At 48.1% G+C, this 18,220-nt stretch overlaps 4 protein-coding genes across 4 annotated transcripts; 2 read left to right on the forward strand and 2 right to left on the reverse strand.

The window, feature by feature from the left end:
• Positions 1-971: 971 nt before the first annotated feature.
• GCS1 (glutamate--cysteine ligase) lies at positions 972-3,350 on the forward strand (the record flags this gene model as incomplete). Its single annotated transcript, XM_026756624.1, has 7 exons — positions 972-982; positions 1,038-1,110; positions 1,184-1,249; positions 1,312-1,454; positions 1,513-1,638; positions 1,694-2,279; positions 2,343-3,350. The coding sequence occupies 7 exons, from the start codon at positions 972-974 to the stop codon at positions 3,348-3,350; spliced, it is 2,013 nt and encodes a 670-aa protein (XP_026610906.1).
• A 250-nt stretch (positions 3,351-3,600) lies between these two features.
• CDV56_103305 (uncharacterized protein) lies at positions 3,601-4,077 on the reverse strand (the record flags this gene model as incomplete). Its single annotated transcript, XM_026756924.1, has 1 exon — positions 3,601-4,077. The coding sequence occupies one exon, from the start codon at positions 4,075-4,077 to the stop codon at positions 3,601-3,603; it is 477 nt and encodes a 158-aa protein (XP_026610907.1).
• Positions 4,078-5,800: 1,723 nt separating this feature from the next.
• CDV56_103537 (carboxylesterase/lipase family protein) lies at positions 5,801-7,640 on the forward strand (the record flags this gene model as incomplete). Its single annotated transcript, XM_026757156.1, has 4 exons — positions 5,801-6,067; positions 6,123-6,309; positions 6,365-6,985; positions 7,042-7,640. The coding sequence occupies 4 exons, from the start codon at positions 5,801-5,803 to the stop codon at positions 7,638-7,640; spliced, it is 1,674 nt and encodes a 557-aa protein (XP_026610908.1).
• A 6,549-nt stretch (positions 7,641-14,189) lies between these two features.
• On the reverse strand, positions 14,190-15,780 carry nsdD (GATA-type sexual development transcription factor NsdD; the record flags this gene model as incomplete). The annotated part of the gene is made up of 3 exons (XM_026758002.1): positions 14,190-14,489; positions 14,564-14,893; positions 14,965-15,780. The coding sequence occupies 3 exons, from the start codon at positions 15,778-15,780 to the stop codon at positions 14,190-14,192; spliced, it is 1,446 nt and encodes a 481-aa protein (XP_026610909.1).
• Between the last annotated feature and the right edge of the window lie 2,440 nt (positions 15,781-18,220).

Consider the following 18,220-nt stretch of genomic DNA (forward strand, 5'->3'; position numbering starts at 1 on the left):
CGGATGGCTGTCGCCTCTTGGTATTTGTTAGCCAATCTGCTTTTCGACAGAACTAGCTCATGGTGCTCTCGTATACAGTTCCGTCGCTGCTTCCTGTCTTTGCTCCCATTTACGCTATGAGTTAAGTTCCAAAAGTGGACATTCCGAGCGGCTCATGGATGCACTGGTCTCGGCGCAATCTTCGATATGTCATACCATTCAGAAGGGACTGCCTCATCATCCCAGTAAACAGCCCTTCCTAAGTAGCGTTAAGTAAGAAGAAACCCATTTTCAGCTGTGACTGGAAGTCAATTCCGAAGTCTGTATTAGAGCAAGGCGTCATACAAACAACCTATCATCCAAGGCACGCTACCCTAAATCGCACCGGCATTATCGCGGAGTTCGGATGTTTCCAACACCTCATTTAAAATCAATAGTAGCTACTAAAGTGTCTTATGACATGTCTTTGTTGTCTGTTTCGAATAAAAGAGAAAAGCAAGCTACTTGTACTGCTGCCCTATTATTACGTGCCATAGACGTAATCACATGATCCGATGTTCTCCGCGCTTGGAATAATTTCCAGGTTGCTTATAAATCCTCTTCGTGCAGTTTCCGCCGCGTTTATCAGCAAAATATATGGTTTTGATGACTATTTCCAATTTTTGCTGCCCCGCGGGAACGAAAAATGCCCCCCCACTAGTATGCCAGCGGTTTACGCCAATAGGCAAATGATTCCGGCCACCGAAGCATCGGGGCGAAAAAGCAGATAAAGTCGAACCATTACTTCTGTGATGATCAGATAATCTCACCTCTTCTCCTCCTGTTACTTTGTATGCACTTTGCACCACTTGCCAGGGACATTGATTGCATCTTGCTCTCTGGGCCCGCGTTCATTCAAGGTCTAGACTGCCAGGGATTTCCGCCTCCTCTGTGCGGGGTCTCGGATTTGTCCTCAGCTTGACCCCTGTGGCTGATTGGGCTTTCGTGATACAATGGGTTTACTGTATGCCAAGAGTGAAGTGACGATGCGCGGAATCTGATGCTAATGTTACCTTCAGAGCACTTGGAACGGCACTGGAGTGGCCGGAAGCCAAGAAACGTTCCGATCAAGTGCGGAAATGGGGAATTGAGGTCAGTCCCTTGAAGTCAATGTTCTCTGTCCGTGCGACATGGGATCTGGGCCCCTTACTGACACAACAGGTAGCAATTACTGGCTATCTGGAATAGAGCCAAAGGGAAAGAGCGTGATGCTCTTCTCTGGGGTGACGAGGTAGATTTCTCTTCTATCGAGTTGAGCTGCTCTTTTTGGCCAAATGACTCACACGGGATCAGGTTGAGTACCTTGTGGTAGCTGTCGACGACGAGGCTAAAAGGGCGCGATTGTCTCTGGCTCAGGCTGAGATTCTCAAGTCCTTGGCCCGAGACGAGGCATTGTGGAAGTCGAAGCGCCCTATTCCGGGACTTGGTAAAGAACAGTAAGCTATTTCGGTCATGTTTCTTATTACCGGATCTGTCTAATACCCGGCGACTTAGTGAGGGTGAAGATCCTCCTCATTTCCATCCCGAGTTCGGCCGCTTTATGCTGGAGGCTACTCCGGGTAGGCCGTGGGGTATCGACTTCAAGGATCTTTTGAAGGTGGAAGCGAATATGAAATGGAGGTGCGTTTTCTATTGCCATCAAGATGCATTTACGGTCACTAACTGTACGGTTCAGGCGGGAGATTGCAAAGTCCCACATGGCGCCAAATGAGTACCCCATCACGCTTACGACGTTTCCTCGTCTAGGAACAAAGGATGATTACATTCAGCCTTACTATCCTCCATCTGGCCCAGCACTGCGCTCGCAGTTTGTCCCCGACGAGATTGCTAATCCGCATATCAGATTCCCAACACTGGCAGCAAATATCAGATCGAGAAGGGGCCGGAAGGTCGAGTTGAACGTGCCAGTATTCGTGGACAAGAACACCCCAGTGCCTTTCAAGGACCCCACCGTTAACTATGATCTTCACAATTGGCCTGAGGATGATGATGTTCGAAATGGAGCAGCAAAGGATGGCCATGTCTATATGGATGCGATGGCGTTCGGAATGGGCAGTTGCTGTCTTCAGATCACATTTCAAGCAAAAAACATAACGGAAGGAAGAAAACTGTATGATCAGCTTAGCCCGCTGGGACCCATTTTACTGGCACTTACGGCTGCGACACCCATATACAAAGGATTCCTTGTCGATACTGACGTTCGGTGGAATCAAATCGGGAATGCTGTTGACGATAGGACGCGGGAAGAGCTTGGCGAACTTGTAAGAACTCTTCCATACCCCCGTCTTACGACGTAGATGTAATGGAACTAACAAAGATACCAGCCCCTGAAGAATGATAGATGGAGGATCCCCAAGTCTCGATACGCGTCCAACTCCACCTACATCTCCCAGGACCCCAGGCTGCGCAAGGAGTACCTGGATCCCGAACTGATTGTGGATGAAGACATCAAGAAACGACTTATTGAGGGCGGCATGGATGATTTGTTGGCGACGCATTTCGCCCACCTTTTCATCCGTGACCCCTTGGTCATCTTCTCAGAGGATCTGGACGAGCTGGATTTGAACAAGGCCGACCACTTTGAGAACTTGCAGTCGACTAATTGGCAGCACATGCGCTTCAAGCCGCCACCACCTGACAAGGCTGACATTGGCTGGCGTGTCGAATTCCGCTCTATGGAAATCCAGATGACGGACTTTGAGAATGCGGCTTTCAGTATCTTTATTGTTCTCATCACTCGTGCCATTCTCAGCTTCGACCTCAACTTCTACATACCGATTCAGCGAACCACCGAGAACATGGAGACGGCTCATGCACGAAATGCGGTACTGGACCGGAAGTTTTATTTCCGCAAAGATCCTTTCTCCCGCCGTGTCCCCAGGCAGAGTCAGCGTTCGACCAGCGCCAGCGAGGCCTCATCTGCCACTTCTTCCGCCTTCAATACACCACCTCCGTCGCCTCCACTTGGCCCAGTGGATTTGGAGTACGATCTTATGACCATTGATGACATAGTCAATGGCTCTGCTGATGGATCATTTCCGGGGCTCATTCCACTCGTTGAATCGTATCTGAACAGCGTCAATGTGGACGTGGAGACTCGGTGTTCCTTAGCTACCTACCTTGACCTCATCAGGAAACGAGCAAACGGCACTCTATGGACAGGGGCCCGGTGGATTCGTGAGTTCGTTAGCTCCCATCCTGCCTATGAGCAGGATAGCGTGGTCTCTCAAGAGATCTGCTACGACCTTGTGAAAGCTGTTGACGAGATGGCCGTAAAAGAAGGCAGGGATGGAAGTGTCGGGTGGCAGTTACTCAGGGCGCAAAGAGATTGAGAACATTTGCTTTAATTTGGTGATGAGATCTGTTTCACAGACCTGGCATTGGTGGATAACATCATTCAGCTATAGATAGCATTCTCTTGCGTTAGTCGGTGTCCCATTACATGACCTATGCAGAGCGTCATTTGTTATCCAGACCCTTTCCAGTTCTTCCTCTTGTATTTCTAGTCTTTAAGCCGAATTGCTTACAGGCATCCAAGAATTTCGTTCGTTGAAACCGATCATGTGTGGAGCCAGACTGATCTCAGGCCAGTGAAATTTTCTCATCCTCCGTTGGTCGTCGACACGAATCAGCCAGACCAGTCACCTTCCATTCCCCATTGATCTTATGGAGGATGAATAGTTCGACACCCACATGGTCCACAACCCCATTGATCTTCGCCCTGAACGGGGCCCACACAGCCGCTAGATTCGCCGACTCGTGCACCTTCACTTCAGGGTCCCAGATGCGCTCGTCGATATCGTCCTTGAGCTTCGAAATATGCTCGACAAAGGCGCCGATTGTGCAAAATCGTGGCACGGTGGGTGGCGGCGGCCAGAGCGCCATTCCTCCTGCCTTAACGCAGTACTTGTCGAAGTCATCGCGAGACTTTGTTTCCAAGGCAGAAAGGAAGCCCGTTATCACAGCAATAATGGCGTCGACCTCGTCTGTTTGATTGCAGATGGTTGAGGGTGAAAGATCCGATTGTCGCCGAGATTGGTTTGGTAGTGTCCAGCACATTTTGGACTTGTGGTCTTGATTGGAGGTGTGGGTGTAGAAGTGAAAAGAGCTCTTTTCGCTTGCGTTGTGCGCTTCTCGACCAGTGAATGGCAGAAAGCCTGTGCTCCCAACTTTGGCATTCGGTTCCGGGGCAAGACCTTCATTTGATTTAAGGTCGACATCACCCGACTGTTCCATATCACCAATTTCACATGCAGGTTTCCGTTGAGAGGGTCTATCTCTTGGAATTGCAGAGGCAGATGGTGTTTCTGATCCTGCTGTTTATGCTTGAGGGAGCAGTGGGCACATGTTCGATCGAGGGCTGTCTCTTCGAGAAGAATTATCGCATGCTAGAGCATCCGTCGACGATTCAGGGGACATGACGCTGACAGATCCCATCAACAACTGCTTTGGAAAGACGTCTACAGAACGGGTTGGAAGTGTCACCGTTACAATGCAAGCTGCATCTAGTTTTTACCGTATGACAAGTATGACCGTTTAACCGGCGAACGGCAGAGACACATGAAGATTGAATGCGGCTTGAAAGATTGCCTCTGACTGTGTAACATTGTCAAGACCCGGAGGCAACACGAGCAGGATGATTGCGTAGCATTTCCCGACAACCTCCAGGAGGAAGTTATGCTCAGACTGAATGACCCTACCAGCCAGCGTTCGTTGTCATATAGACCTTACATCGGTTATTTTCCGTCCTAAATGACCAGGTTTAGAACTTGATATATTGAAATGTGTAACCTGCCGAGCAAGATTGACTCCTTGCAAAACAATGCAGAAGTTGAGTGATTGCATCCATATGAAACTCGCTTTAGAGCTCCTAGAAGTACCAATCGAGGTTTCCACTGCCAGCAAGAGAAGTGTCTTGAGCTGGACGAAGAGCTAGAGTCGAGTCGTTAGCATGTCTTTCCCCTACCCCGGTTCTTGTGGTCTGTGGTCATGGTGCACGTGTGGATCGCGCAGCCAACCATTTCTTGCTTGTTGCTTCCTTGAGGACTCTTGCTGTCTTACATCCATCTACATTACTCTCAATCATCCGTGTAAACACCGCCGTCATCAACGAGATGACCGTCACCTGGGACCATCTGTTATTCCAGTGATCTTCATGTCACTTCATGTCCTAACTTCTAACGGTCCTGGGGCCGAGGACTCCGCCTGGTGACAACATTCCAAGGCTCCCTGACTCGTAACTATCCAATAAACTTGGAACAAAGCTCGAGCATCAACGGAGATTCTTGTCCGGCAATTGCTATCGGCTTGCAATGTCTCAAATCTCCATTTCTCATGCCTCTTGCCATCTGAGCCACGGTTAATCTTCGGCGCATTTCCGGGCCGCGTGCAATAGCCTGAGCATCATGGCTTACTCCTCGTTTTCTAAGCTCAATTTAGCCCCGCGAATCCATATTCTCCGCAATGGAGATGAAGATCTTTGCTCCTCTAGGCAAGACATGAAGGGCCGTGGTGGATTTTGTGGGATCCCCACACTCTTCAGACCCCGCGAATTCCATCACCCGTTGTCATGCACAGCATGCATGAGAGCCTACTGGTAGAATCGAGAGCAGGCTATGAAGCCTAACAACCTCCGAAATCCAGCATTGCAAGAAGTGGTAGCGTCATTCGGGCTTCTTTTTGCGCCTCCACATCCCGTACCGGCCCTATATAAGACGATGAAACGGAATCTTGCCGCGGGTAAATGGTACAAGTCCCAAACAGCCAGTTTTGAGCGTTCAGAATGAAACTTGTGGCTGCTTCTTTCTTTGCTCTCTGGGCTGTGGGGAGTGCTGCACCGAGCAGCGTCTCAAATCCCAAGGTCCAAGTCCGAAATGGTACCTACGTTGGGGTGAGAGATGCAAATAACCAGCAAGATTTCTTCTTAGGCATGCCGTATGCTCAGCAGCCTGTGGGAACTTTGCGATTTAAAGTTCCCCAATCTTTGAATGAGAGCTGGGAGGGGGAGCGCGATGCAAAGGAGTACTCGGATATCTGTGTTGGATACGGCGTAAGTTAACTCCTTTCTCTTTGTCGGAGAAGTTGGGCAAGCTAATTGAAAGTAGTCGGACTCCATCTGGTATCCGATGTCTGAAGCTTGTCTCACCCTGAACGTCATTCGTAGTTCCTCGGTCGATGAGAACTCGAAGCTGCCTGTGGGTGTCTGGATCCATGGGGGCGGATTCTATATGGGTTCAGGTTCTGACCAGCGCTATAACATGTCTGCTATCGTCGCAAACTCGTACGAGATCGGTAAGCCATCTGCTCAAGCATAAAGTAGGCAATCTATCAATGCTTACAAATTAAGGCAAACCCTTCATCGCCGTTTCGCTCAACTACCGTCTTTCTGCGTGGGGCTTCTTGAGTTCTCAGGAGGTCATTGACAGTGGGAACACTAATCTCGGGCTCAGAGATCAAAGGTTGGCGCTTCGATGGATCCAAGAGAATATTGCCGCGTTTGGAGGCGACCCGGCCAAAGTCACCATCTGGGGAGAGTCCGCGGGAGGAATGTCCGTCGGCTATCATCTCACAGCATACGAGGGTAGAGATGATGGTCTCTTCCGCGGAGCTATTATGGAATCCGGTGGCTCAATATCCGCCGGTCCGGCCAATTATACAGGGTATCAAGGCCTTTACGACAGTCTTGTATCGAAAGTCCAATGCTCAGACGCTGAAGATACGCTGCAATGTCTGCGTGAAGTGTCCTTCGAGGTGTTGAATGCCGCTCTCAACGGTACTGACAGCTCATCTGACTATAACTTTTCGCCCGTGGTTGATGGGGATTTCATCCCGGATCGCGGCAGTGTCCTCTTGAAGAAACACAAATATGTCAAAGTCCCCATCATTTCTGGTACCAACACAGACGAGGGGACAGCATTCGGTCCCACTGGGATCAATACCACGGGGCAATTCTACGAGTACCTCACGGGTTTGTTGGAGCTCTTTTCGTCTTTATCGCTGTAAACCTGCTGATCATCAAGATAGGCGCCAAACATGGCGGGTCCTTCAAGCTCCCACATTCAGTAGCAAAACGAATCCTGCAGCTCTATCCTGACGATCCGTCCCAAGGTATCCCTGAGTATCTCGGATCCGAACGGGTGCCATCCAAGGGCTACGAATGGCGACGTACATCTGCCTACGCAGGGGATGTGACGATGCACGCCAACCGCCGCCGACAATGTGAAGCGTGGACAGAGACATCGACGCCAGCGTACTGCTACCGATTCAATGTCCACGCCGCGGACGTTCCTCTACTCATGGGAGCCACCCACTTTGAAGAGGTGGCGTTTGTCTTTAACAACATCGAGGGACTTGGCTATCACTATGGTAAACCGTTTGCGGGCACTCCAGAGTCGTACAAGCAGCTCAGCAAGCTGATGACGAGTATGTGGGCTTCGTTCATCCACGATTTGGATCCAAACTCGGGCATCCAGAACTCGTCCGTCCACTGGTATCCGTACGGCAGAAACCAGCCAGTCGACATGCTCTTCGACGCCAATGTTACGAGTCATATGGAGCGCGACACTTGGCGGAAGAAGGGGATTGACTATATCAATTCCAAGGCTGACGAATATTGGCGATGATTAGCCAGCGATTGTGGTATCCTTGGGGCTCACTGAGCATCTACCTGGCCGTAGCAGAGATACAGTGCCCTGATAGTTCTGAGTACTGCTACTCTTGCGAAGAGGATGTATCCTGTGATGATAATGATATCAACACCAAGAACTTTTTCATGAAAACTTTACCTCCTGCCCTCTGTAAACATATCCAGCTTTGGCCAACGGAGATCGACATCACCATATCATATTAGGTGGTCAATTATCACCAATCTCTCCGTGCCATGGACGACGCTTACTGTGCATCTCACCAGATACAATGTCCAGTCCTGCGCCTGCAGCTACAGAACAACTCGACAACACATCTCCGCACCGAAGAACGCAAAATCCAACCTGTATGCTTTATAGCGGTATGCAAGGGCATACTGCTCCACCACGTAACATCAAATATCTAAGAACTAGCCCAATGACTTCTCTATCCAAATCCTTGGTAGTAACATACGGAGTACAATTGTTGAAGTTTTGATTCTAATGCACATTTAACACAATAGATACTTGGATCTATCCAGAAAATATAACATAGACAACGATGCTCATGAGAAATGACAGCTGTCATGTATCCCTTGCATGAAAGCCTTATATTTAGAATTGGTATGGGCATAATCCTAATGCCCTTAAGAGGATGAGTTAGGAGATACTAAACGGAGTACAGGGTATGAAACTTACACATTCCAGGAAATACAACTACTTTACAAGTACACAACCATTACCATTATTACCACCTTGCCTTGGATGGAAGACAAGGTACAAGCTGATATTCTGACTCCGGAGGTATGTTTTGCACCACAGCACTGCAGCACCACACACTACAGCATATCGATCTCCGAGAATAAAGTTTTTCTCATGTAAAGCTAGATCTTCAAGCTAAGCACATTCTCTCTTCCTTGAGAATTCCCGCGAGGCTGCCAGCCGCTGGGGATTCTTTCTGCATGGCCATCTAGATAGTATGCATGTCTTGATGCTAGCGGTGCCGGGTAATACTTCCGGCCAACCATGGACCATAGACGAGCCATCAGGTATCATCAGGGGAACAACGGTGGGGAATGCTGAATAAGGTAACTAATTGCTGGATGATCGCTTAATAAGCAGGATAAATTCGCGTAATTTCCTTTTCGAGTTTAGATCCTGAAAACCTCCTTTCCAGCTAACTATTGATTCATCATTTAGATATGAGATGAAGGAGATGAGTACTTATACATATAGAGACAGGTTGCTTACACAGGAGAGTACTAATATAAGACTAAGGATAGTTTATACCTAGATATTACTGAACACATGCCTCTAATAGTTGAACAGAAGGCTATGGAATCAGTAGCGGGAGGTTAGTATCTAGTCTATCGACTATCGACAATTGACTATGGTAGTATTTAATACTCGGACAGATAGGTAAGAATTGGAACGATCTGAGCATTCTCAGATCGATCCTTTGATCCTTCCCGCTTCTTCTGATCGCTTGTTGCATGTTCTAAGTTTCATGGAAGATACCAGCCTTGCATTATCCCGTACTGAAAAGGTAGATCTGCGATGTGATACCGCCAAGCATCCATCCATACGAGTTACGACAATAGGAAATCGATCAAAATGCCGCTAAGCTGTAGCCTTGCATGGTCCGGATCGTCCATCTGCAGATTGGCCGTCGAGCCGTGGGCCTTCGACCGTCCAACCAGCCGCACGCCCTGGAAGAATTTGAAATACATGCAGACGATACTGCAAATACAAGCCTCATCGAGCCTGTCCGTTTCTGGACGGAGAGTATCAGGTACTGCCTGTGGTTCGTCTGGCTTAGCTCAGTTGGGCAGGACATCGTGCGTGCTATGATCCACCATTTTTTTCTGGATGTTATTATGAGAGGCTCGGAGCCTCAACAGTGTTCTCATCCATTGCATTTCCCTATTTGGGCCAAGCTTGTGAGATATGCCGCCGTGCTTGCAGGCAGGTGTGGCCCATGGACATTCAGCAATTAGGCCGTCTTCTTATGCGCTACAGGCAAGCAGGTATGCACTGCGACATCCGCAGCTATATGGGCGGTTTACACGCTGACGTACAGTATCCGTAAGGATTTGCCTGAGATCTGCCTCCCTCCCCGTAGATCCGCATACTGTGCTACACATCTCCAGATCCAGATGTGCAGCAGGAAACAGCGTATTGACCACCCAGATGATGTTGCTTAGGCCATCTTACCTTGCTTCCTGTATGACTATATGATTAGGAATTCGGATGTAAGCGATGAAAATCGTTGTCGTTGGGGATGCTGATCTGCGTTGTAAGTTCATACTTAATGGTGACTCGTTGGTGCTAACCAAGCCATCGTGCTGCTGTGTAACATGAGCAGTTAACTATCTCTGGCCTATCTGCTGATTTACCGGCGCATATTATTGCCCGTGGATCAAGACACTTTCCCGGATCAAGACAAAGAAAGTGTTCGAGTCACTCGATCCCAACGTAGGGTGGATAGAGATCGAAGCAAGACATAGATCCATCGCGTACTCCGAACATACCTTGCTTGGGTGCCATCTGGAGCTTCCTTTTCAGGCTGCTCCTATTCGGATCAGCAAGTTGGGTAACCATCTGATAGGATGATGGTCATGGTACACGGAGTAAGTAATCTGAGTTGAGCGAGCTGGTACCTAGGTAGTCCCCATGAGGTAACTTCACCAGAAGCTACACCCTATTCTCTCGATCCAAATATTAGAAGTATGGGTTCGAGATCTAGGCCTCAGAAAGTACCTCGGAATGTGCCTTGACTGGTACAGTAGCCAGTAGCAAGGTGGTTCTTCAGATTCCATCTGACTACCCGTTCGGGACCCATTGATCTTCGGCTGTCACCACCGAGCAATCAGAAAACGACACACATATGTGGTGGGTCAATCTCTTCATACTTGACCATTCAAGGCCAAGAGTCCAAGACAAAGGCAACCAAGCTATGACTGAATTCAATATTGCAGCCTTGTCTGCATGGATGGAGACCAACACTTTTGATTCAAAGGGAGGAGATGATTGCATGAGGCACGACTATGATTTTAATTGACCGACGTACGGGCTCTATACTCCATATAGATTGAACCCATGCACACAGCCACATAATTCAAGAAGGAAGGTACTTTACATATGCCGGCTAAGGTAGTATCCCTACATAGCCCCTTACCCCTTGGAATCAATCTAGAGTCAGACCCAAACTAGTCACCACGTTCAATACCCGATCCCTTAACAACCAGACTATCCAAGACTTTCAAGACTCTTCCCCAATCAGGATAACAACACAGAAATAGAGATTGGGGTTTGACTCTCGAATGTCCCTACTAACGAGCTAAACGCGGCAGACAGAGTTTAAGCTGGAATTTGAGGAGACCCTGTCCCAGCCACCGTGATATCTTCTAGAAAGATATGGTCGTTTCTTGTATCTGCTTTACTGTAGCCATAGCTCCATGCGTTGATGCATCAGTGCATTACCATTACCAGAATAGTGCAGAGTACTGTAGGAATGGAATATCCCACGGGGTACTTGCCAAGTAAACCACGGATATGCATGCCTGGTGGGAGTCGTGGCATAGAGCACAAATCGCCAATTACTAACTTCATATGGCATACAGACTTGGGATTTCAATGATGATTATTACCAGACTGAGCAAGGCACAGTACCATAGACTGAACTCTGAAGCTGGAGCACACCGCTCCCTGGCACCGAGGAACCGGGTCGTCCGCAATATTGGGTGTCGATATTCAATAGTTACAAACTTAAGTTACGATGTTAGTGCCTCTTTTCCTGTTTACTTAGGCGACTTCATCCCAGATAACCTTGGTTCATGACGCAAGTCAGGAATCAAGAATCAAGAATTAAGATTATTATTCCCATGTCGATATTTGACAATTCCTTCCGCCACTTCCTTCGTCCGTGCTCGGCGGGAGCTCGGTGATAGCTTTTCCTCCTTCACGTTCCCGCGTGGTCGCCGGTGGTATCGTGGCAACCGTGATGACCGGTGGTTATAAATCAGGTCCCCGATAAATTCTCTCACCTTTGAAGCATTATTTTCAAAGCAAACCGACACCGACAGCCAGCCGGCCATACTCTGGTTCCATGCCAAGTGACAGACTGACAATACGTCAGATCCCGCAGAGATCCGAATCTGAAATCTCGAACCAAACGCGATGGATTTGATTTGTAACCTTGGGTCAAGCGGGACGGTACCTGACTATGGCCACACTACCCACTGCCAGGGTCATCAGGAGACCATAGGAATTCCCGGAATTCCCCACCAGTCCTCAAGTATCTATCCCCGATTACAAATCCCTCTCACCAATCCTTCCCAGGCTCCAGTAGAGGTATTCCGTTTAAGCAGCAATGACCGAACCCATTGAATCCAAAAGACACTAGCTGAAATTAGGTTACACCGCATTGCCATAGCGTTGAACAGGCCGCCAATTTGTAATTGCTAGATTGTGCGGTGAAATCGCTTGCGACACTCACTTTCCCTTTTGGAGTCAGGAGAACACTCAATAGTCTCGCAGTAGCGCCGATAAAAAGTCCTTGTCGCAAAAAGCAGTCCGATGACCAATGCAAGATTCGAGATGAGATTAGATCAGGTGAGATGAGATCCCATGAGATCCGATCCGATGCGATGCCATTCGATCGAGACACTAGGCTTGATATAGGCAGGCGGGTTTTCACGCTCGTATTTTAAAAACATGGCTGAAACTTTCGGTTATGTAAGTCCATACCTAGTCGCAGTACCCGACATGGAAGGGACGGTCGGCCACTTGTCCAGCATGGAATTCATGGCCTGTGTTTGCAGCTGAAAGAATTCATATTTAAACTTAAATGTCTCTGCCATACTCCATAAATCCAAGTACCCATCGTAATCATCGAAATTACAGGACTACTCCGTACCCATTACTCATGTTCAATCAAAATCGACGGTATAAGACCCATTGAAATGGTTCTGGTGGGTTCTAGCGCGATTTGGGCGTTCGGGACTCGGTGATTGATTGCTTACAGTACGGTAACTGTAAGAGCCCCGTCAGAATCGGGCTGGCATACACTATACCACTTTCAGTCATCTGAAATTCCAACCCTCTCTATATAAACATCATCATAATCAACTTTGCAGTACACAGTATATACAATAACAAATCATCAAATAAGAAAGCAATGAGCGATGAGCAATACCCCCAGATGCCTGTAGCCTACCAGCGACGCTACGTATTGCCATGACGCCATCCAAACCAAATTTTTGGAATGAAACTCTATCCACGCCATGCGCGACGCTATGACAAAGTCTATCTCGAGGCCCATGCGTCCGATGCGCGCTAGACAACTACCTACACAACTCAACTAGTCTCAGTAGTCTAGTCTGATGAATCTATTCAGAGTTCACCTCCTGAAGTGTCCGTAATGAGCCACAGCCCAGGGAGCGACTTATTGAATCATTTTCAAAGTTGTATTCACACTGTGCAGAGTAGTGCAAGCGCTGGGCTTAAAACAAAGCACTAATTCTTTGAAATTGTGATTACTGCTGTTGCTTTTGTGAAGTAACTTATGGACTGCTAGGCTAGACTACCAAGGTTCTATGCTTCGACGCCTCGATGAGTTTGCCTTGGTAGGACGCCGACAACATTCAACGCCGCTTTGATCATAACCCCTTACCCGACAAATGGGAACTCTCTCGCCCCCGGGCCCAAGCAACGCCTCATCGCCTACAGCATCCATCCCGTGACGGCGATCAACAACGTCCAGTAACTGCAGAATACTCCGTACTAACTGACGATTGGCTTGACTCTCCTTTTCTGCCCCTGCATAATAATCTTTGATTTATTTTTCCTTAACTGTGGCAATTTTCCAGATCTCGCCAAGTGGATCTTGCTTCGCGATTTCTCTGAACCATGATACAGATGAAGATGCACTATGTATAGGGTATTCTCTGGACAATGGCACACGAAACATGGTTCGGTAATTCGTGTTTCATTGATTAACATCTTCTCGAATCTAGTGACTAGAACCATCCATAGATCAACGCCTTTCCAGACAGCAGGCATACCGCTGAAGGAATGAGTACATGGGTCGAAGCTGGGGTATAGCGTTGTGAAACAAAAGTAGATCAGGTGCAATAACACGACCCGCGAAGGGAAACAAAGACATCTTAGATCAACTAGTAGTTGATAATCACCCAGTACAGAAGAAAATAGTCTATCCTGGTAGCTCTCTCACAACGTGCGAGGGGTATTAAGAAAGGGTAATTCCAAACAGAAAACCAATAGGAGGAGATGGACGAGACCCAATGCCGGTGACACATGATCAAGTGAGGATAATCCATCCGCAAAACAAAACATCCTGTCCGTGACATCCAGAGAAGAACCAAGATGCGAGAGCTTGTGATCCAAACAAAACTTTCGGACACAGAACGCCTGGCACTTCTAATCCCAATGCCTTTTTCAACGCCACAAGTACAAGGAAATTATGAGAGAAAGGACAAGGGAAGAGAGAAAATAAAAATTAAAAATGAAAACAGAAGAGTCACGTGACTATCGGGTACCGGGAGGCGCAGAATCAAGAGCGGCTTTTGGCTTCAGATTCGAACCCAGGGAGGCAGCCTTGCTAGCGCCCATCTTGCGCGTCAATTTGGCATAGTGCAGGCCACAGGCATTGCACAATGTCCGAGCGCCGTCTGGACCACGGCGCCATTCTGGAGTTTCGGCTCGGTTGCAGCTGTGGCAACGACCAGGAGGCGCAGCTTTCTGTAACGACGCTTGGTTAGCTTGGCGATAATCTTTTTCCAGTGGAGAAATGACGCTCTGGGATACAATGGATAATACCAAGACCCGCTGCAAAGATAGAGCGAGCAGCCAAGCCAAAGAAAAGGGGTGAATAAATAAGCACAGTAAAGGGTAGAACCTACACCTCGTCGCTTTTTCGTATCTGGGCCGGCGAATCCGCCACTACCCTTGAATTCTTCTTGGTACATTGCCATGTGGTCACTGTCATGGACTCCACCGGCGTTGAAAGCTTTTCTTTGAGCCATCTGCTCCGCCAAGGCATGCTCCTGGTTCAAGACAGCGGTTCGTATCCGCATCAAAGCGTCCTGATTCCGACGTTGCAGATTGATCATGTCTTCAATTTCGTGCAGGGAAGGCAAAGACCCTAACATGGGCCCAGACCGCTGAGTCTGGTGTGCTCTTGTAGCATAGTGCCGGGAAAAGTCCAAAGTGCGGGTACTCACTTCGGCAATCTAAGTAAGGCTTCATTAGTGACCTAGCCGCCAATGACGAGAATATCTTCCTTGCAATAAAAAAGACATACCTCGCTAAGTGAAGTCTCCACTTCGTAAATATCCAAGTGGCGCTTGGCAGAGTCGCCTTGATGTTGTACCGGAACCGCAGGACGCCCCGCCAGCCCGTTTTTTAATTCCTCGACACGTGGTGGCTCTGGCGCGCCAGGTTTCCAGGGCGTTCCGGCATAGGGTCGAGTATCATGATGGGCTGGAGGGTATGTCGGAGCGTTCGGTGGAGGCTGTGACTGAAAAGTGAACGGCTGCGAATATGAAGTGTATCCATTGGGCGAGGCTATACTCCCTGCGGAAGTGGGAGCGGTATATTCGTACCCGGGTCCTGTCTGCGAGCCCGCGATTGAAGTCAAGCCAGTCTTGGCACTGTGGGTAGGTGATTTGCTCGAGTTGAGCGACTGTAGCGAGGGATTCCTTGATTCCTGTGTGGTGATCGATGCGAGGCTTGACCGCGACGCATCCGTTTGCAGCTGAGACTGATGCGTATAGGCAGGTTCGCGCATGTATGGACCTGCCGGCGCTCCATTTGAGAACGGGTTGGGGGGTCCGGCCGGGCCTTCTCCTGCTGATCGACCGACGAGAGCATGTGGAGGAGGAGCGGGATGTGCTTGCGGCGGAGGGGCCGATGTAGGTGGAGCAGGGTATGGAAGAGGGCTATCGTTCCTTAATGCCTCATGAATAGAAGGGAGTGATTGTCTCTGTGGCTGCAACTGTTTTTCCTTTTCTTCCTCGGGTGCCCGCCTCGAATCCGGAGGAGAGATATATCCGGGCTGTGGATGTGCGCTAGCCGCAGAAGACTGATAGGAGTAAGGCGAAGGTTGGCTGGGATACATGGTCGTCGGGCTAACGAGGGGTGTTGGTGACGAGATGGTCGAATTTCTCGAGGGATACCCAGCTCCGTCTTTTCCAAAGAAACTTATGGCTGGTAGATGGTCCCTATACCAAGCAAACTCACAATCAGTATATTCTCCCCAGTGAACACTTCGCCTCGGAGCGCATGATGGGACGGAAAAGAGGCAATACGGACCTCTGTCTGTGAGTTGCCTCTAATGACCCCATTACGCCTCTATGTCACTTGAGTGTTCCAGCCTCATTCACTCAAAATCCTTGCTATTGGCCAATGCCGCCCAGCAAATCTCAATCGACTATATATCGCAAGGTTGGTCGATAGGCAGGGCGGTTCGGTTCGGCGCGTTGATGTGGCGACGAGACGGTGGAGAGCGTTATGTGGTCCTGCGGCAATATTCGAGGTTCGAGTAAGGTCCTCGACGGATGTGCAATCGTTTCCTTCCTGAAACCGGAGGACTTGGGCACTATTTCTTTTTGCTTGTCTCAGGAAAATAGTGTGACGGATATGATCAGGAGGAGAGGAGAAGTGCCACCTTTTCTCACCAAAGTTGTTTTGGTTGGTGGCGGTTGTGTGGGGAGGGTGAACCAAGCAGATCTGGAGTCAGACGATCGTAAGGTGTTCCTAAGAAGGAAAGCCTGGACTCTAACAACTTCGATTCAGAGAAAACGCTTGGGACCAAACTCCGATGTAAGAAGAGTGGAGTGGCGCAGGGAGGTATCAAGTAGCCCACAAGAAGATGCGATGCGATTAGAAGTGGGCGCGATTGTCAAATAGGATTGGTCCTCTCACGATTCTGGTAGAGGAATCAAGGATACGGCAAGCATCCGAAGCGCGCGACGAACAGATCAGATCAGAATAGCCGTTCTTGTGTTTCGGAGAGACATCTGTCCAAAGACAAATTTGCGTGGGAAAAAAAAAAAAAAAAAAATTAGAAATAAAGTTCCAGCTGTCAAAATGTTCGTGTGCTGGTCTCTTTCGATCTTGACAATGGTGGTGTGAGTTGCGGGCGGGAGGTGCGGGCGGCGCAGTAGATGCAAGGGATAATGAATGAATGCGTCGCGTGTAATAGGAAACGTTGGCCTATTTCTTTGTCTCTCCAAATGACAAACTTAGGTATGCGTCAATTCTTAGGGAAATGACGGAGGAAAATATTGATGCGGAAGCAGAAGCGCGATTTTGGGGGTGAAGCAGGTGAATCAAATATGGATAGAGGCTGAGGGGTGGGAGAGACGACAGGAAGAAGCGCACGCGGGTGAGTTGGAACAAAAAGTCCTTCTGAAATTTGAAGTTTTGCTTCAAGCAGAAGAGTTCGAAGAGCGAGGATGAGATGCAGGATCAAGTTATTAGGGAAGGTTGGTAGAGAAGAAGAGAGTCAAGAGGGAAGAAGCTAAGTAATTACTAGAATAAGATAAGAAAGTAGGTTGAGAACCAACATCGGAAGAGGGAGAGATTAGCTATGACTATAATTATAATTCTAGAATTATGGTGATAATAATAATATTAACGAAGATAAAGTAAAAACGAAATAATAAATCGACCATTTTATTCCCATATCCTCAATATTATTACTTCTCCCACTACGGGCTACTACCACTACGTACTACTACTACCTAGGTTACTAACTACGCGGGACTCACTACCTACTACTAACGCCTTAGCAGACTACCTAGATCCTACTCCAGAGTTAAGACAATTACAAGACCGCCACAGGCAGGCCCGCACACACGAGATATGGAAGGACCCATTCAGGCGGAAGCTACTGAAAACTAGGTACGTCAAATCATCGACTGGACGGATGATGAGCTCAGACGCGGAAATAGTATTTATTATTACCTACCATTTGAAAAGGACAGATAGCCAGACAGATTTCAGAGGACCATTTACTTGAGATAGGACACTCACAATAGGTAGGTAGGTAGCCTACACCTGCGAGATTGTCGAGTCACTCAGTGGACTGTGACCTGTTTAAAGTTACGGCGAATTACAGAAGCTTTACAGGCTGCGAACTGCGGATCTTCGACGAAATAATGTGGAGTGAGTTGTTGGGTCAATATTGGTGATGTGCGGATATCTGGGTGGGGACTGATGACAAGGGGCTGCTCTCTCTAGCCTCTTGGGTCTCCTCCTACGGTACATTTTCTCCTCTCTTTTTGTTTTTCCTTTTCCTTTTTTTATTTTATTTTTTCGCTTTCTTTTTTCTCCAATTTAATTTGTTTTCTACTTTCCCCTTACTTTTTTTTTTTTTTTTTTTTTTTTTTTTTTTTTTTCCCCACTGCTTTTGCTCATTTTTTCTTCTTAACTGAATTTTGATTTTTTTTTTAAGCTCATTTTTTCTTTTACCATTTAAAACACTTTCAATACACGATATACCGGAAATTTCTGAGGAAATTTTAAGTCTTTTTTTATCAATTTTTGTTTACCTT

The sequence above is a fragment of the Aspergillus thermomutatus genome (genome assembly GCF_002237265.1).
Source record: "Aspergillus thermomutatus strain HMR AF 39 chromosome Unknown NODE_268, whole genome shotgun sequence".
Lineage (NCBI taxonomy): Eukaryota > Fungi > Ascomycota > Eurotiomycetes > Eurotiales > Aspergillaceae > Aspergillus > Aspergillus thermomutatus.